Source organism: Penicillium solitum, assembly GCF_028829755.1.
Source record: "Penicillium solitum strain IBT 25940 chromosome Unknown utg000001l_segment0_segment0, whole genome shotgun sequence".
Lineage (NCBI taxonomy): Eukaryota > Fungi > Ascomycota > Eurotiomycetes > Eurotiales > Aspergillaceae > Penicillium > Penicillium solitum.
The window spans coordinates 5376340-5396000 of NW_027072121.1; the positions used below are offsets into that span (position 1 = coordinate 5376340).

General features: G+C 47.5%; 7 protein-coding genes across 7 annotated transcripts; 5 read left to right on the top strand and 2 right to left on the bottom strand.

Annotated features, from left to right (window-relative positions):
• Positions 1 to 2604: 2604 nt before the first annotated feature.
• N7455_002030 (uncharacterized protein) lies at positions 2605 to 3825 on the top strand (the record flags this gene model as incomplete). The annotated part of the gene is made up of 3 exons (XM_040950999.2): positions 2605 to 2826; positions 2882 to 3369; positions 3429 to 3825. 3 exons carry the CDS (start codon positions 2605 to 2607, stop codon positions 3823 to 3825), a joined length of 1107 nt encoding a protein of 368 aa, XP_040818489.2.
• A 373-nt stretch (positions 3826 to 4198) lies between these two features.
• N7455_002031 (aegerolysin family protein) lies at positions 4199 to 4660 on the bottom strand (the record flags this gene model as incomplete). Its single annotated transcript, XM_040951222.2, has 2 exons — positions 4199 to 4511; positions 4560 to 4660. The coding sequence occupies 2 exons, from the start codon at positions 4658 to 4660 to the stop codon at positions 4199 to 4201; spliced, it is 414 nt and encodes a 137-aa protein (XP_040817755.1).
• A 2578-nt stretch (positions 4661 to 7238) lies between these two features.
• N7455_002032 (uncharacterized protein) lies at positions 7239 to 7777 on the top strand (the record flags this gene model as incomplete). The annotated part of the gene is made up of 3 exons (XM_065604206.1): positions 7239 to 7382; positions 7437 to 7630; positions 7687 to 7777. The coding sequence occupies 3 exons, from the start codon at positions 7239 to 7241 to the stop codon at positions 7775 to 7777; spliced, it is 429 nt and encodes a 142-aa protein (XP_065462697.1).
• Positions 7778 to 8079: 302 nt separating this feature from the next.
• On the bottom strand, positions 8080 to 9011 carry N7455_002033 (uncharacterized protein; the record flags this gene model as incomplete). The annotated part of the gene is made up of 2 exons (XM_040951871.2): positions 8080 to 8892; positions 8961 to 9011. 2 exons carry the CDS (start codon positions 9009 to 9011, stop codon positions 8080 to 8082), a joined length of 864 nt encoding a protein of 287 aa, XP_040818255.2.
• A 1646-nt stretch (positions 9012 to 10657) lies between these two features.
• N7455_002034 (PQ-loop repeat-containing protein) lies at positions 10658 to 11977 on the top strand (the record flags this gene model as incomplete). The annotated part of the gene is made up of 1 exon (XM_040951516.2): positions 10658 to 11977. One exon carries the CDS (start codon positions 10658 to 10660, stop codon positions 11975 to 11977), a length of 1320 nt encoding a protein of 439 aa, XP_040818520.2.
• A 978-nt stretch (positions 11978 to 12955) lies between these two features.
• N7455_002035 (uncharacterized protein) lies at positions 12956 to 14865 on the top strand (the record flags this gene model as incomplete). Its single annotated transcript, XM_040951808.2, has 2 exons — positions 12956 to 13173; positions 13248 to 14865. The coding sequence occupies 2 exons, from the start codon at positions 12956 to 12958 to the stop codon at positions 14863 to 14865; spliced, it is 1836 nt and encodes a 611-aa protein (XP_040817993.2).
• A 3094-nt stretch (positions 14866 to 17959) lies between these two features.
• On the top strand, positions 17960 to 19390 carry N7455_002036 (uncharacterized protein; the record flags this gene model as incomplete). Its single annotated transcript, XM_040951621.2, has 1 exon — positions 17960 to 19390. The coding sequence occupies one exon, from the start codon at positions 17960 to 17962 to the stop codon at positions 19388 to 19390; it is 1431 nt and encodes a 476-aa protein (XP_040818095.2).
• Between the last annotated feature and the right edge of the window lie 271 nt (positions 19391 to 19661).

A 19661-nucleotide genomic window follows, 5' to 3' on the forward strand; every position in this document is an offset into this window, starting at 1 on the left:
CACAATAAGATCTTCCTTCAAGAACACTGCAGCTGAGCCGATTCAATCATTGCGCTTCTTGGCTTGAGCGGTTGAGCCTCAATTAATGCCAATTGTTGCTTCCAAATGGGGGACTGTTCATTAGGCTGAGGGAGAGTGATTAATTAAGGGAGAGTGGTGAACTAGAAGAGGTTGGTGAACCAGGAGAGGGTGTTTGTAAAGTACTTTTGGTCCCGCAGCATTCTCTTGAACATCGAACGATGAACAGAAAAAAGTTGCGCAAATTCGGGTTAATACAGACCTCTATTAGCCCCTTAAAGAACGCAAATGCAATTGAGTAGCCATTGCGATATGTACACTATCATTTATATAACTCAACATAGCTGAGGATCAAATATGTCGTTCGGGAAAACTTGCGCCTTTGCTCTGAAATGACTGAAATGTCTTCAAAAAGTTGTATAACTTGTCGAGTACTATGCATGATGCATGGTAGAAATTACCGTGTCAATACAGCCCGGAAAATCAATGGACCGTTATGATAACGGTACCATACAAAAGTACATATATTGCTTAATCATCGATATCCGCACAGATTGGAAAACAGCGGATTTTTGTCAACTTAGAGATTTTTACCTATGTCAATTTTACATACATTGTCGTACACGTCCTATTTCTGTCAGTTTCTCCTAATATCCGTTGTAAAGGTAACCACGGGCTTGATATCTCACCGCTTTCAATGGCAGTAAGACAAGGCCATCTATCAATTGTTAAACTCCTTGTCTCTCTCGGCTGCGATATTTATATCGAGGGCTGGTCTGGCTCAAGTATTCTCGCCGACGCGGCCTACGGAGGCTATTGCGGAGTTGTTCGGTCCTTACTAGAGAGGAACCCTAATCTAGAGCCTCCTCAGATAGCTAGTGAAGCGCTATTAAGGGCAGCCGAGGGAGATCACTTAGAGATAGTCGGGCTTCTCCTAGAGTATAGGGTGACTCCGGTACCAACTATGGCAGGTAGGCCTCTAAGTCCATTAGTTAAGGCTATATAAGGTAAACACTATACAGTAGTTGGTCAACTTCAGAGGTCTATAGATCTTTAGGCCTTTATCGCGTATGGTGAGCCTGATAATAATAACCATAGACAGCTACTCCTAGCTAGTGCTGCATACGGATAGGAAGACCTAATTGAGGAGTTGCTCAAGCGCGGCTGCTCATCCGATTTTCTTCACCCCCAGACTCTGCTATAGAGCATCAAAGAAAAGCTCTGGGAACCAATAAGACTTTCTCCTCTAGGAAACCCATCGCCCTTAGCGTTAGCAGCCCATAGAGGTTATCACAGGGTTGTTGAGCTGCTACTCAACCACAAACCACTGCTAAATAGAAAAGAGCCAACCCCACTCCTTTCAGCAATTGACGGCTCCCATAAGAGGATTGTCAATACGATTCTAAACCACGGGGCAAATCCGAATCACCAAACCCAAAACAAAGTACCAGTACTTTTCAAAGCTGTTCAAATACCGGAAATACTTCAATTGTTGCTCAGTCGGGGAGCAGACCCTAGAAAAAATACAACTGATACGAATCGTCACGTATCGATTTTCGCGAGAGCGTTAAGAGCTCGAATTATCTCTACAGTACATATTCTACCACAGTATAATTCATTTATACAGTCTCCGTGCGTTAAGGGCTCTGATACTAGCTCTTATCCTATACCTTTACTTGAGGCGGCCGCTGAAGGCGGATCATTGGCGGTACAATATCTTCTTGATAGCAACTATCAAGTTATGCCAGGGAGTAATAAAGTCGAGAGGGCGTTACGTATCATACTACCTCGAGCAGATACAGTTTCATTAGATCTTCTATTCGAGAGAGGACTAGTCGGCAACTTGATCACAGTCGGCGATACAAGCCTAATAGGATTGGTAGATTCACCAAGCGGAGATTTAGGTACTATGGCTTCTACTCTAGACATACTCATAGCATACGGAAATAAAGTCGAAGGAGAGTCCAAGTCCTCTCTCCATGATATTGTTTCTAGGAAGACGACAAATTTATCGCAACTATTATTAGATCGAGGGGCCGACCTCTCCGAACTCGTGGAAAATTTGGTACCTCCCCTTTAAGAGAGGCAGCGAGGTATGGAAACAGGAACCTAGTGCGAATGATGCTGAAAAGTCTGGATCACCGGAACATTTCACTTGAGGAATTACAACTGGAGTTGACCGAGGCAGAGTTATTGGCAGAGATAGGCCAAGAGGGGTGTTGGGCAGAAGACGATGTGAGACCACATTTACGCCGTTTCTGCTGGCGAAAGAAATATCAAGGCATGCCAACATCCTAGGCTGAGAAGATTGAAAACTGACTGTTCGGCAATGGTTATTGTGTGGAGCAATCGTACTCGAGCAAAAAATTTCAAATCCGGGCTTGCATCGCCCCCTGGAATCCCGTAGTCAATCCATATATGTACAGTACATACAAAGTAGGTAAATTATCGTGCATGAGGTCTAAATGTCTCCACTGTAAATGCGGGGACCGTATTTGTACTAGCGTGTTTTGGGCCTAGTGGGGAGGGAACATCCGAATGCGCATTCTTGAAATATTTTACCTTCACTCAAACAACTCATACGAAATGGCCGCAAATACAGATGAACGGGATGAAACACGGGATAAGATTTCACAGCAACTTTCTCCCACTCCCTTCGCATGCTCCTCGCTCACGCGCCTGTCTGGAGGCACAGCCAACTTTGTCTACCGAGGTACACTTTCCTCAACTGGCCAATCTATCGTCATCAAGCACACGAAAGATCACTCGGCCTCTAACCCGGATTTTAAAATCGATGTCACAAGATGCGTTAGTTGCCGCCCATTGAATGACCCTGCTTTGAACTATACTGATCTCAAATTAGCACTTCGAGGAAGCTATCCTTCACGCTCTCGATGGACTGGCAATGTATACAAATGGCAAAATAACCGTCAAACCACCGCGCTTATTGGACTTCAATCGGGAAACAAATACCCAGGTGTTCGAAGATCTTCCAAATTCAATCGACCTGAAGAACTTCCTGCTCTCAAAGGTTTCTCATGACTTGTCCGAATCCTCGGGGCGAGCCTTGGGCAGAGCCCTTGGATCCTGGCTGAGATCATTTCACCATTGGACGGCTGAGGAACAGCAAATCGAATCTACAAAAATTCTTGGCGAGAACAAAGTCATGAAAGATTTGAAATTCTGGGTGAACTACACTCTGCTGCTGGACACCATTGAAAATTTCCCCGATATCCTAGAGGGAAATCGTGACATTTTCGAGAAGGTTCGTGACCTCGCTGCAGCAGAGCTTGAGCAACAGAGCCATGATGATGGATATGGAGTTATTCACGGTGATTTTTGGACTGGAAAGTATGCTCTCTTGGATATAGACTCCATGAACCGAGCCAGGTTACTGACGTGATTTCTAGTGTTCTTCTTCCAAATGTTCCTCTCACTGATCAATCTCCGACAACTATGTTCATTGTCGATTGGGAATTGTCGCAGATTGGAAGCCGCGCACTAGACTTGGGTCAAATGATTGCTGAGCTGTATGAAACAAAGCTGTTCAAAAATGTGGACGGTGGAGTGTGGATTATTCAAGGGTTCTTGGAGGGGTATGGGGCCCTTGAAGATGAAATGGCATTCCGAACTGCGATCCACGTTGGTGTGCACCTGATTTGCTGGGGAAGTAGAGTCCCTGGATGGGGCACACAAACGCAAATTGAGGAGGTGGTGAAGTTGGGAAGAGATTTGATCGTCCACGGCTGGAGAAAGGATAAGGCCTGGTTCGCGGAAGGCACTCTTAGTTGCCTGTTCAAGGGTTGATTCTTTTCAAGTTATGTTAGCTTATTACATATTTACAAAATGGCCAGAAGAGGACCCGGAGCCGCTATACAACTGATTTCTCGGCGATCAGGCGTTGCTCGTATTTGGCATCAATAACGTCGCCCCAGAAAATGCCGTGTGATCCGATGGGTACTCATAGCTTAAGGATTGATACTAGAAAGGATATGGAATGAAAGAATTGACACAGATTTTCCAAGTTTTGCATTGTTTTTGGTATTTTTGGGTTTGTTTACGGTATTGATAATACATCCAACTTTCCCCCGCCAAATATTGCCACTTATGCTCCACGGACCGCAACGCTTTTCGCTCTTCAACACCCAAGTAGGGAGCTGGCGCAGCCTGTGGAGCGCAATCATTTCTTCTTTTCCATGACATCGACAAAGACATGTCCCAGGGGACCGGTCTCAGAGCTCCATCCTCCATGCTGGATGGTGTACTTGTCGCTCTTGTCCAACACCTCAACCAAGTTGGCGTATTCTCCACCACGGTTTTCCCAGTGGAGCTCACAAATCTTGTCATTGTCATGAAATAAGTCCAGACGGCCCTCACTACCGCGACGGCTGCTAGCGCCGATCTCGCCAACGCCGTCGGGGGAGATCTTGATCTCGTCGATCTCCTCTTCAGTGAGCGATTTGCGGCGGTTGTTGGGGTCGGCGAACTCGCCGCTGCCGGGTGTTAGTAGAAGCATCGTAAATTCCTGGAATCATAAATACCCTTCAATGACAGTGTTCTGCACTAGGATCTCGCCATCTTTGATGTGGTCCCGAATGTGGAACGAGACCCACTGGGAATTGTACTTGTCCATATTGTCCATATTGGAAATCTGTGAAGTAGTTGTGTAATTGTGATAATTGATGAATTGTAGAAGTGAAACTCCTGGAATGCAGAAATGTCAACTCTCCATCTATATATATATATTACCCCAGAATGCGGGGAATGTGGTGATGTAATTCATTTTACACATGTCGACGGGTTGTCCACGAATGGTACGACCGCTGACACCATTGTCCAATGACCTACCCGAACCAAAGAACCTTCCTGGTCTTTTGCGGGGATTAGGTGCCTATCAATTCATCTTATTGCATCACTTTGAGGCCGCGTGATTTGTATTGTGGAGTGGCATGATAATTGGGCAATGGACCGCATGACAATGAACCTACATGACTGAGAGGGGTCGTACCACCTGGGCATTGAATAGCTCCCAGGTATTAAGGACGGCAAGACAACAAGACAGTAACAGAATAAGAGAGATGGGACCACTAGCTTTGTCAAGTGTACAAAATCAACTGAAATGAAACACGATAATTTGACGTAGATCAAACACAAAGCGCCAACCAATCTGTGCCACGAAGACTGCCTTTGTTCATTTCCCAAAATAGGCTAAAAAAGCACACACGGAAGAATGGCCGCCGGTGACTTCAAACCCTCAAATACAGCGAAATTGTCTTATCATCACTTGGTTATGTACACTCGTGCTTCGAGTGTGTTCATTATCGCACCGTGATGCCACAAACATACGAAGACGCCTGGGCTGACACTTTATGCCCGTCTTACCCATGATTGGCGGTTTTGGCAATAGGACTATAGGGTAGTCCATATTTAGCATTGATGCTCAATGGACGTGACATTTGAGTTAAAGTGCCTAGTTTTGATATCGCACCGGCTGTTCAAGCATCCTGAAGCTATATTATCAATTCCTGCACCGATCGAGAAGATCAATGTCCGATATTTAGGGACTACATATATATAGTCACTTCCCCGGTCAGTTGACGGTTTATAACCACGTCCCTTCATCTAAAAAGAACATCTAAAAAGACATGATGAAGGCCGCATGAGCGGCCGACTATTCTTGTATATCTTGCTCTACAGGAGCACCATATTTCCAACCCATCTATGAGGTGGTCTCCTCATCCGGTGATTGGCACACCATCGCTCCATTAATACCGAAGCGTTTTCCAGGTCAAAACTGGTTTGTTCTGCCCAGCAGATGCTGAGACATGTATGGTATTATATTCTATGCATGTTCTGCAGCTAACGAGTCATCATGTTTGGTGGGATGTAAGCGCAGTTTAGACCTGTGGACTTATGTGTGATGAGATGCACCATTAGTCCGGGAATCACTGGACTAGTAAATTGATCGACGCCAACTATAAATCCGGGGTCGATCGGGCAGTGGATAGCGTGAACGGCGAGGCTCTTCTACAGTTACCGGTAAGTATACTACCAATTTCCTTTGACGTATTCGGTAAGCGAGTTGGTCACCCCAACATAACATATTAATTTAAATGCATTTATCTCAACCAAAACTCCATTAAATTAAATCTAGTAAAATACATCATCTTTCTGGGTATCTATTGATTTTATGTCCCATATTCCTACACCCACTACAACGTTGTAGGCCCCGTACAGATGGACTTAAACCCGGCGATGCAGACCTACGCCGGGGGGGGGGGGGGGTGTATTACCTGCTTCTACCGGCGTATTAATTAATTGAGAAGCTTCTTGCACTATTAAACCTATATCAGTAGGTATCTGCCTCCGGAAGAATTCAGGACTCCTACGGAATTGAGACTAGCGGCATTGATGCAGTTTGACGCCTCTATCAACTATTCCCCCATATAAGTTCAAGGACCCTGAAATCATGACTCGAGATTACAATTCAGACTGGCTCCCAGGCATCGTCGCCTTCATCAATCCATGTACGAATCATGAAAACATGGAAGAATACAGCGCTTAGGAATGATACCGCTCATTGCCTACAAGTTCTTTGACTCTCATCACAAAAAGCAATTGTTATGGCAAGACATACATGGTTCTACAGGGGGAAAGGAAAGGAGAGGAGAGGGCGTCGTTTAATAAAATTAAATACCTATTTTTCGCCGACCGAAAGTATTAGCGTAGTTCTACGTTTTTGAAGAAGATTGTTTGTGTCTTGAACATAGTGGTAATGGCCTCTGACTGCGTTGGCCTAGGAGCCGGAGGTTTGGGTTGAGTGAATTGAGGCTGGGCAGGCCTTGTGTTTGTCGGCGTCGGGATAATAGGCTCAGGCTGCTGTTCCTGTTGATGCCAGTGCTCCTCATATGCCTCGGGTTGATTTAACTAAGTGCTAATTGATGGACGCGTTTTGGTTGGGGTGGCCAGCTCGCTTACATGGCCAGCTCGCTTACCGAATACGTTAGATAGTAAAACTATTAATAGATGTTATTTCTGCGAAAAATGCATGGGGGCCAAGGGGGCCATTGGGTAAAACAATATGGGGGCCAGAGGGGCCAGAGGCAGTGTTGATTGCAATAGGAACGCGGCTCTGCTCCAAGTTATAACCCCCTCTTCCGCACTCATTCATCTTTCAACCAAATCTGCTGTTTATTCCCCTCATTCTTAACCTTTCAAAAATGACTATCCATTTTCCTACGAATTTTGATGACGAATATTGGACAATATCCAAATGGCTGCGAGTGGCGTGTATAGCCGCCAGCTCCCCCTCACCCCTCTACTTGGTGATCGTGGGAGTATCGTGGGGTTTATTCTTGCTTTTGGTAATGGCCTCTTTTCGACCTGGCTGAAATTTTTGAGCAGCTAACATTATCTAGAATTTCTTCCCATTGGTTTGGGCCTCAACTCATCTTGTCCTGCTCCGCAGAGGTGTCTTTTTCCATCCGCTGTTCAATGCCTCTCTTGATATTCTTTCAATCGCAGTATATCTTCGCAATGTGATCTTTTTGGGTCCCGGATTGGGCGAATTTGTCTACAAGAGCATCACGGGTCCTTTTATGCTGGCAGCTATGTACGATCGCAATATCCTCCTGATTTGATACGTCTCTAATCACTGATTATATGCAGATACTGTTTTGGCGTATCATGCCTCCGCGAAGTAATGCGGTTCCGGCAATCTGTGCGCGGTTATATCCAGGACGGTGTTTTTCTTGCCTAGTCAAGTGAGGCGACAAATGGTTCAGTTGGAATTACAATCATGGGATGATTGCTGTTGAGGTCGATTCGCGAATTCATTTCTTAAGATGCTTGGTTGTCGATGTTACATATATCATAATACCACGGTTGCTCAAAGTAGTCTGGTATAAATCATTAAAAGAATTGTAAAATTTAAGATGGAGTCATATGTCTAGCACCAAGAGAAATATAATTGTCGACAGTAGCTCAAACCACCGGGAAAAATACAAATAGCCACCAACAAGTTTTGCTGTCACAGGTATTTTGGTAAGCTCAAAGCGTCACTTAGATCTGCAAAGCAGCGACGACGATGGCGCCGAGAATAACTGCGACACCGGAGACGGTGGAACGTCCAGCAGCGTTGAAGGGAACAGGGCTGGGGGTAGCAGTGACCCAGGTACCGGTGGAAGAACCAGCGGCAGTGATAGGAGTAACACGGTGCATGGAAGAAGTCTTAGCACCAGCGGAAGTAGCAGCGGCGCAGACCGAGGTAGCGGCACAGACAGTCTGTGTGCGAGTAACAGTCACGGTAATAGCAGAGGAAGCTCTAGCGGAGGAAGAGCGTCCAGCAGCGACACCGGAAGGACGAGGGCTGCCAGAAGAGACAGGGGACACGGGGGAGACTCCAACAGCAGAGGAAGAAGGGGCACTGGTGACAGCAGGGGCGATCCAGGGAGCAGTGGTGGCAGCCACCAAAGTGGGAATGGAAGATCCAATTACAGAGGTAGCAGCAGGGATGGTGGAAGCCGCGGAGGATGAGATGGATCCATCCTGGCAACCAGCCTCACCCAGAACTGCCAGGCACAGGTTGATAGGAATGTTGATCAGGCCACCGTTGGAGTCAGAGCTCTGCTTGCAGTGGACCTCGCCAAGGACAGCCAGGCAGACGTTGATCGGAACGTTGATCAAGGACTTGCTGTCGCTGCTGGAGGAAGTGGCCTGGTCACACTTGGCCTGGCCAAGAGCAGCCACACAGGCGTTAACGGGGACATTGATGAGGCCGTTGGTGGTGCTCTGCTGCTTGCACTCGACATCTCCAAGGATGCCAGCACAGAGGCCGACGGGCAGGCTGATCAAGCTCTCAGTGGCCTGGACACCCTATGCACAGACATAGATTATTAGCTCCATATCCAACTGCAATCTGAAATAGTGGAGGTTCCACTTACGGAGCAAGAGGCGGCAAGGGCCACAAGGGAAGTGATAATAGATTGCTTCATATTGTCGGAATAAATGTAGAGATTATACGTTAAGTATTAAGAGAAAGTGGCGTGATTGATATTGATGAAAGTGATGAAAGAATGGACGCTGATTACAGCAAAAAAAGAGTGGACGCGAGAGAACTCACAAAGAGCGTAGCAGCTTGAGCAGATGAAGGTATGATAAAAGGAAGATCACCCAGAAGTGGGCAAAGGGCCTTATACATGCTGAAATATTAGCCAGATTCCCAGTCAGGAGGGAAGTGTCGATCTGCACGGCAAAACATTGCAAGCAAAAAAAATAGTCCTCGACTAAGACTAGACCTGGCCATTAGTTTTCCAGCAGGTCTCTTATTGGCGTGCCCCTATTATATGGGGTGCGGACACGCTGCCGTGTATAAGGCTAACCTGTAACTAACCTCATAACAACATGCCCTAACCTGATAATACCCCGATGATCAAACTCTATATGCACTAGCTCCACTATAGTTCCTTTTCCGAGCCGCTAGCTGCTGTTTTCATTCCTTTGATCTTTCGCTTGCACCTGACTCGACTAGTGTCACATTATGCTTTGACTCTACGTATTGGGAGGAGGGGGGAGATGGACCCAGAATAAGGAGCATCGACGGTAGCTAGACTTATAAGCAGCCTTCATAAGACCTCGAGGAGAAATATTCCAAGATTGGAGGTTTACATCTTTCGCTCCGGGAGGAGGGATTGGTGTCTCTTATATATATTGATGCTTAGCGTTAGTAGCCACAATTCTCGCGGACAACCCTGGGGCGGCTAGTTAGCACTTGAGCTTGAGGTATGTCTTCATCTTATCAAACACTTTTGCGGTGGCACTATGGAGTAAAGGCCTGAAATCTTCTAAGAAGACCTATCAGACTTCATTTGGTCAATTTAGGGCATTTCCTAAATGCTACTTTGTACATAGTTAGAATATCTTAAGATAATATAGCGCGGCAGGGTTCGCTAATAAGCAAGTGGATCAACTGATGGTGGTTCTGCCTACGTCATATCCACACTTGTCCTTCTCTACAATGTTGTAGTTAACTATAGTTAGTTATGGATTTTTGTTGAACTTGTGGCTTCTTCTTCTTTTTCTAGTGCTCATTTTCGCTTATTGATATGGGCTTCTGGTGTGTCATTTCGACTTCCAAGGTATCCATTTATAGGGTAATGTAAAATCTCGGATGAGTCTGGAGTAATACATATATAAATATAAAACATTTGACTAATTAATCACTATAATAGCCATCATGACCTATAACGTACAACATCATGCTTGTGTTACCTAAATGCAGCACCCTGCATTTCCAACCCCGGTGAAGCCCTGATACGCCCATTTATGCTTATCGCATGAGTCATCCGATCTGCCCCGATGAACTCGATAAGGCGATTCAGCTCTCGTGACACTTCAGAATGACCCTCAGGGCTGTTGTCTCCAGCTCTTGCTTCTGTTCACTTACTTATTGCTCTCTCTTTCCAAGTTTACGCGCTCTATTGACTCTATTAGACTTAGAGTATACATCCTCTCTTATCTTGTTCGTCTCGGATTCGCTTATCGCCCTTACCCCATACTTTGATGCCCACGATCCTACACGCACTACTCAAGGCTTGTACCAAGCCACTATATCTATCAAAGATACTCCCATCGATAGACCATGTCTCTTCCGTTATTACAGAACCTCCTTTTTGGGACCCTTCCTGATCACTGTGAACCGACCTCCCCCTTCCTGACCGCTGTGTCCTCGCATCTCCACATCTGCATCCCCACTCCTCTCGCCGCGATCTCGTCCGTTCTTGGGACCCTCAGCATAGTCTCGTGGCTCTTCGCACAACTACCCCAGATTTATAAGAACTTCCAAGTGCAATCGACCTCAGGCCTATCGATATTTTTCTTGGTAATCTGGTGTCTTGGTGACGCGAGCAACCTCGTTGGGGCGCTATACACCCGGCAGGCAGGGTGGCAGGTCGTGATTGCCAGTTATTACGTTTTTGTCGATATCACTCTGGTATTCCAGTTCTTCTGGTACACTCATTACAAAGCTCGCCAAAATGATTCGTACAACAGCCCGTCACACTCGCATGACTCGGCTCCTCGAGACATCATTCAAGGCGTGCCTCCTCCAGGCGACTCAGACCATCAGACTCCGGCTCCCGTTAACATGGGTAACAAGCACTCCGAGGCTAAGGATGTGGGTTTCCACGCCGGGTCAGTCCTTAACTCGACCCATGGGCAAGCAGCCTCGTACTCAAACGAGAAACTGAGCTCCTCGCGTCGATCCGTGAGGATGGGGAGCAGCGCACAGAGCCCGCCATTTGCACTGCCCCGGACGATGCTCATGGCATCACTCATCTGTGCCGTACTCGTCAACGCTGCTCCCACCGATAAGCCTCATCCACCCATTTCCGAGGCACCGCGGGAGGCCATCTTCGAGATCATCGGCCGCGTCTTCTCCTGGATGTCAACAATCCTGTATCTCGGTTCGCGCCCTCCACAGCTATACAAGAACTACCAGCGCAAGAGCACCGAAGGCCTCTCCCCACTACTCTTCATGGCCGCATTCTGTGGGAACTTGTTCTACTCCACCTCGTTGCTCACAAACCCGAATGCTTGGTCCGATTTCTCCCCATACGGCGGCGGCGGCTGGGCCGATAGCCATGGCAATGACCGATTGGAATGGATCGGACGCGCTACTCCATTCTTCCTGGGTGCCTTTGGTGTATTGGGACTGGACGGGTTCATGGGCGTTCAGTTTCTTATGTATGGCGATGGCCCAGAGCATGAAGACGACGAGAGTTTTATCAGCGGTGAGGGGGATGACCAAAAGCGCGGTCGCGGTCGCTGGAGACATGTTCACGGCTGGATGCGCGGCTGGATCCCCTCTTCTTCACCTCGGAGGGAGTCACGGGAATCTTCGGTCCCGCAAGAGGGACAAGCTCTGTTAGGCACAGAGCGCGGCCAATACGGCACTGTTTGATCGTGGCTGTTTATATGCGTCTCTTTTATTCTCTTTTGTTTCTTGCCCACGTCTATTGCGTAGGGTAGGTATGATATATATGATGTGATGAACTCCAGAGCTTTATTTTGTCTTTTAGCATTTCTTTTGTTTTTTACCATTCGGGTGCATTGTGTGTCATTATGTCATTGGGTACATCAAGGGTTCCAAGATTTGCGTTCATTCGCTCTCTATCCGACCTGTTCTGTTTTCTGGGCGTTTTGGGACTGGGTGGCATATATAGGGACAAACAGGCTGTCATCAAGGTCCGGTTGACAGCCTTTGATTCTGAGATGTCCTTTTTTTTTCTTGTGCAACGCGTTGTATGTGAAATTCTCGGCATGTCTTGGATTTCTCGGTTACCGATGGGCCATAGCGCAGATTTACAAGAATAGACCAAGCTATTGAAAGACCCATGCCAGTTTAGGAAACACAAAGTATAGCGCCGATCGGAAAGGGCATTAAAACATGGCTAGACAGTCCGAGTCCCTGTCCGCCCCATTCAATTTCCTGTTTGAGGGATGGGTTCTTGCAATAGGGACGGACATGCCAAGCCCTAAGTGGAAGAACAACAACCTCCAATCTCCCCATTCTAAGCGCTCATTTGATGTGTACCTGATCCCTAAATTAGGCCAGGCACATTCATACAGGAACCAATTGCTTTGTCTTAAATGAGACAATTCTCGCTTCAAATTGCCAGCTTATTATCCCCGATGTGGAGCGCTAACGCCACATGTCATAGCAACAAAGGTTTTAACCACAGCGCATCTTACTTTCCAACACTAGAAGCCTTGGGAGTCTTGGGGTAGATTGCCATGTAGAGAGACTCCAGAATAAAGGCCCGCGATATCCTCATATTTGGTAATTTCATTTGCTCATCCAAATTTACGTTTTCTTTTGACCCTTCGTGGTGTTTACTCACCCGTCCATTCGTTTAAATTCGCTAGATTCTATATAAAAATGATGGTCCCAAGTCATTTGATGTGGCTTGTCCACGTTCTTCCGGCCGTTGCACTCACTATCACCGCGCCTGCTCAGACGACTCCCTCTTTGGCTCCGCTCTCGGGTTGTGGTTCTGAGAACTTGATTAAGGATGTGGCTTTTGAGAGTATTGATCTCGACGATAGTGTATGGACTGTCCTGCCGCCAAATGGCGGTGCCGCTGTCGATGGATACCTGTTCGTGTTTACCCAGCCATGTATACAGGCAAAAGTTTCTTGCAGAGTACGAACTGACTCGCGTTTTGTGATAGACATCTGAGTGCCGAAGCTCTCCAATCGCAGACCCTGTTGACCCAGACAGTTACCGGCACCATTGCAGAAGAGAGTTATACTGTCTCTTTCGATCTCCGCCAGACAGCTGGCTCAGGTGTTGATGGTGCAACTTGTGCAGTGAATCTCCTGCTCAACGGTGCAGATGTCGGCACTAGCACTCTCACGGCTGGTTCCTGGGAGACCATCTCCAAGCAATGGACGGCTGTTAGCTCAGAAGTCGACATATTCATCTTAATTGATTGCCCTAATGCGGCGATATCGGGTGCAACAGTGGATGTGACGAACGTCTCGTTCGAGAAGAGCTGTGGTTCATCCACCTCAACCAGCGTCTCGGTCTCTATCAAGACGCCATCGGGATCACCTGTGGCTACTAGCGCTCCGCTCGCTTCTTCTTCTATCTCCCCATCTGGCCATTCCAGCTCCGAGGGATCTGGATATTCATCGCACGTCTCCTCGGTCTCACCAAGTAGCACCGTAGGCCGTATCACCTTGACAACTACTATCACCGGGCCCGCAAAACCCGCCTCCACTAGTGCCATTGAGTCCTCAGCCTCAACCCCCGAGGCACCAGCACCTTCTGAGTCCACCGTGCTAACAGCCCCTGCCTCCGTGGAGCCCACTAACTCCTCCCCAGCTGGAACCCCTGCGCCGGATATGACTACCTCTACTATCTTCACCACCCGCACCGCTACTATCACAGCCTGTCCCTCGACTGTCACTAATTGCCCAGCTACCGACAAGACAACTCATATTACAACCGAAACTATCGTCATCTCAACCACCGTCTGCCCTGTTGAAGACGCAACCACCACTGCCGAGGGATCCAGCCCTACCGGCCCATCTGGAAATGGCAACGGCCATAACTCTGGAAACGGCAACGACTATACAATCTCAACAATCCTCTCAACCAGAACCGTAACCCTAACCCAGTGCCCGGCAACAGTGATCGACTGCCCAGCCCGCGACCAGACGACACATATCATGACAGAGATTGTCGTTGCCGGTACCACCTCGGTCCCCATCAACACCGCTGGTACTACCACGGTACCCGGCGCAGTGCACACATCATCCGTTCCAGTGCAGACAACGGCTGTTGTTGTTGGCTCCGAGACAAACACCTCGACTGCATACTCTGTTATCACCGCCACAGGCACCACTACTACCGACGGAGGGGTTGTTGGTGAGACTGGTGTTTCTCGCGTTGGTGGAAATGTACCTGGTTCCGGAGTGTCGGCGGGCGAGGGTGAAGGTGAAGGTGACGGTTCGACCAGCTCTAGCTTTAGCCCTAGTGTCTTCGCTGGTAACAACGCCAGCCACATCTCCAACCTACCCAACATCACACGCACACGCATCAGCTCAGCTACACCTTCAAGCTTCATCGGCATCCACTCAGCCACGGCCAAGGTTTCCTCCGTCACAGCCTCCTCTACCACTGGTACAGGTGCAGGTACAAGCACAGGCACAGGTTCGAGTTCTACCACCGAAGGCAGCAACTCAGCAAGTGCATCACCTGTGTTCAACGGTGCTTCGTCCTCCACTGTCTCTGGAATCCTATCTGCTCTGGGTGCTATTACCGCTCTCGCGCTTTTCCTCTGAGTATACATATGTCTTTCTCTATACATTTTTCATATGAATTATAATGGATTTTGGTATTTTGTCGAGGATCGAGTCTAAATCACATAATGCACTTAAGTAAAGCTTCTATGTTTGCCTTCAAAGTCCCATTTAATAGTAGATTTATTGTTTTGTTTTGCAACATGTTTGAAATATTTGAAATACTTGCAGATTAATGACATTCCTCTGCTTATACTAAAAACTTTTATATACGCCTGTCTAATTGGTAATTGGTTGCCTCTCAATATTCTCTTCATTGGCGGGCTTGTCACAGCCCATTTAGAGACAGTGTATTAAACCCTCCAACTTGCGAATCTTATTTTTTTCTTATTTTTTCCTATATTTGTGATTCAGACATGACCTGGACACCTGACGTAAAAGCACAAGTGCTCAGCTGGGGGGTAGCATAGTAGAATACCAATCACATTAGCAGACCAGCCACCTATATATACTTCAGCTATATAAAAATAGGCATATGTAAGAATAACCCGAAACAGAAATGGCGAGAAACGAGATGATAGACCACGATTATGACAAATGACATAGCGTTTCCGAGGTCATTAGTCCATTAATCTTGTACAACATGTATTTGTGCCTCTTATTATTCGCCTCCCCCACCCTCAGAAAACAAGGAGGGGTGTTTTGCCGCCGGATTTTCCGATTTCTCCCTTAGTTTACGGGATTTGAGGGGGAAATTACAGTTTGGGGATTTTCCCATGTTGTACTTGAATCATATAGCGCAGCTAGGAAATATGGAGATGTTTTGTTTCAGGGAAAAAGCTGCCGAATGTAGCCGGTCGGGCATCGTTGGTCCTGTTATCCGGTTTTTTTTTCCCTTCTTTTTTTTGTGTTTTGTAGGCTTAGCTTTTAGTGTATTTATTATCTATATTGGCTATAACTATGCATCTGTAGCACAAGGTATGTAGGCAGGTACTATATATGTACATTTAGGTCGTGGTACCTTGAAAGAATCGGAGGAACTGCATCGAAAATGGTGCATGGCAAGGCACGAGGTCCGAGGGACTTTGATTTTCTAGAATGTATTAGTACGCACGGTCTTCGGTGCCTGTTGTATTTAAAGATTAATAATGTCTTTCTAGACCCCTCTCAGAGAAATAAGTTTAATATATATGCGGGACTTTTTTTTTGGTAGAAGATGCATGCGCCTTTTAAGGAGATAGGCACATAAATGTAGAGGGGCTGTCAGCTCAGATAAATACCTGTCAAGACACTTGTCTTTGCCTCCAAGAGCAAGTACATGAACGGAGGAGCACTTTATGTACACCTGGCCATGCATCATGACGCTACTCCGTATTAGGATGCAGGCTGCAGGGATCAACACCCATGCCCTTGAGGGTGGAGTTGTCTACGGTGAGTCAGAGCCCCGGTGCCTCCCTTGGTGGCCAGTTAAACTGTGTCTGACATGTCAGAGAGACTAGAGAAAAGAGGTAGGGAGAATGCTAGATGGAGTGGTTGTCAGATGCATGGTCTCGGTTGCCCTTGCTTGGTTGTACGGGGTAATGGGCGCGTGTGATTGCATATCGAGGGATAATAGAGAGTAAATGACCCGACGACAGCTGTAAGGATGTTAGTTTGTTGGCTATAGTGCCTATTTTGTATATACTCCATACTCTGTACTCCGTAGCTGTACATAATTTGGAGTACATTTGTTAGGGAGTGGGTATGGAAGAACACTTCCGCAGGGTAGCACTACGTAGGGGGGTTTTGTAGACTGAGCAACGGAGGGAATGCAGCATTCGATGTTTACAATGTATTTCTGTTTTACATAGATATAATAATGGTAGTCATTTAATATTTACTATGTATTCACTAATATTCAATCTTTTTAAAACGTAATCTTGGAATTGAAATATAATTGAGCTTACTAAGAACCCTGGCCCGAAAATTCTTTTTTTAGTTTTTTTTTTTCTTTTTTGCTAAAGCTCAATACAATACCAGAGAGAACCAGTGAGAACCAGTGACACGGGGGTTGCATCACCGGGTTTGCCTTAAGGGTCTAGGGCCCTTTTTCTTTACTACGACGGACAACCTTACAATGCAATTACAGTACAATTACACTGCATATAGTACAATATCTGCACTGTGCACGTTCCAAACTCTCAGGGAAACACCGGATAGAATTTTATAGTGAACAAAAAAAAGAAGAAAAAAAAGAAATAAGGTAAGAATCAGGGAAGTCCAATAAGAATTGAATATAATACCAAATTGACATTATTTCTACATTGTAGGAGCCTACTAATTTATTTGATACACAGTTAGTTAGTACAAGAGACACAATGTGCGAAACACTTTTTTCTTTAAATTTAGAATTTCTGTATGTGGGCCGAGTGACTCCTTCCCTGTATAACAAATACATGTAAAATTACCGGGGCAACCCAACGGCCTTTTCCCACACAACGCCCCTATACACTTTTCTTCTCTTCATCCTTCTTCTCAACCTCTTTTCTGTATCAACCTTCTCCCGTGTCAACGAGCTTTTCACTAAGTGTCGTTGATCACCTCATTCTGTGAGGTTTGCGTCTACGTGTGGGGAATTTTTTTTTCTTCCACCGGTGCTCTTCATTCTCCCAGCGCGTTCAGTTCACTCTACGTGGACTCTTCCGCTTCGCTTCGACCTGGTTATTCGCCTCTCAAAGCTCTTTTGAATTGACTGGGTTGTGATCTATCACCTTCCCTCCCAGGCTGCGTCATTTCGACACTCCAAGAGAGGATTGTGTCTTGTTCACCCGTTCATTACGCTCCTTCCAATTCTCATTTACCCTCATTTGTCCGTTGGATCATTGAACGCACCTCAATGTCATTCGACTAGAGACTGCTTCACAGGAATACGACAGAGCGATCCGCTCGCTGAGCACCGCTCTTCTCTTTCCTCCCCCCAGGATCAGGATCTGGTGGAATAGACGGTTCGTCTCCTTGTTTCTTTAACTCTTGTCTCTCGGTCCATCTGGCTTTTGCCTGCCCCGGAGGCCTCGTGTGCTGATTCCTCGCCTTTTCTGGCAATAGAATACGTCTAGCTCCCCGTCCTGAACTGGTTATTGCGCCTCCCCTCCCCAAGATGCCGTCCTTCTTCGCCCCAGGCCACCACGGCCTGCCTACGCCTCCCCATGTCAACGGTGGTCGTATGGAAGACCCATCATTCTACCCAGTTGGTCACGCAGGGTTCCCTCCTCGCTACCACCAAAGCGGCAATGAGTTCATCGAACAGTACTCGCAGTCTCTGTGCTACGCCAAACCTACTTCGATGAATATTCACCCCCAGTCCGCCCATCTGATGAACACTGCTCGCGATCATCACATGATGAACCAGCAGCCCATGTTCAACCCCATGGTTGGCACTGGATTGCCCTCAATCCGCAGCAACGTCCAACTTCCGCCCATGGATGCTACGATGCCGCCGCAATACCGTCGACAGGAAGCCGCCCCAATGCAACAGCAGCCCGAACAACCCCGTAAGGAGGAGAAGGCAACTGGAGGTGTTGCAGCTCACCTGGATTATGAGATGGATCGCATGTCCGACTTTGTGGCAGAGATGGCTCAGGGAATGTATGATTTGTTCGAGACCAACATCACCATTGCAGATATTGACCTCGTGCGAAGCATCTACCCAGGATCTTCGGTTCCCCCCCAGTTTCGGAAATACGTCTTTCAAATTTTGTCCTCGACACGCCTCCCAAGTTCTACCATTCTGCTCGGTCTCTTCTACCTGGCCAGCCGTGTGCGCCTGTTGTCATCCAAACGCGCCTTCACCAAGACAGATAGTAGCCAGGTCTATCGTATGTTGACCGTGGCTCTTCTATTGGGCAGCAAGTTCCTCGATGACAATACCTTCCAGAATAAATCCTGGGCCGAGGTTAGCAACATCCCCGTTGCTGAGTTGAACCACATGGAATTGGAATGGCTTTTCGCGTTCGACTGGAAGATTCACGACCGCATCTACGACAAGCAGGATGGTTTCGCCACGTGGCGCGCGCACTGGGATACGTGGCGGGCTAAGGCAACGGCTCGGGCTCAGGAGTCCCGCCAGACTCTGGCGCCTCTCGAGACCAACGTGACCCGCGGCCAGGCTGTCACCAAGCCCCTTATGTCCCCGGAAGGCCCCATCCCGCCGCAGTACCAGCGCAGCTCGCAAATTGAGAACTCCTGGCTCAACCCGACCGCGTCCGAATACTCGCCTCCCTCTACCCTTTCTAGCGGCCCCACTACCCCTGACTACTACTCAGTTGGCCCTTGGGGTTACGCCAACCCGCCCCCGCCCCCGCCCTACTCGCGAGGCTGGAACGCATCCTCACAGTACATGGCTCACCCTGCACCTCGATCCCAGCCCCCATCCTACCACCACACTCCGGCGTACGGCTTGCCATTCGCACAGAGTCTCTGGACGGGTCATGGTTCGTCATGCGGCTGCACCTACTGTGCCAAGCATCTCGAGCACTACATGTGCAACAATGCATTCCCCTCCATGCAGCAGCCTATGATCGCAACCTAGTTGACGATATTTGGCATGTTCTGCCCACGACCCTGGATGGAACAGACGGTGTCAACGGTTCAAGACCACAAGTCTTGATGCCTTTTTGAATTTCTTCTTACTGCAACTCTAGACTTCTTTCAACGTTCGTTTGGGCGATTCGCATGGGATTTATTTCGATACCGTTTCTTCTTCTGCTTGAATTGTTTTCATCCTTGCGCGCCTTTCGACCTTTTTGCCTCCTTTTGCTTTCACCTGCTTCTGAGCAATTGGCCTACCGCGTCTCCAAAAA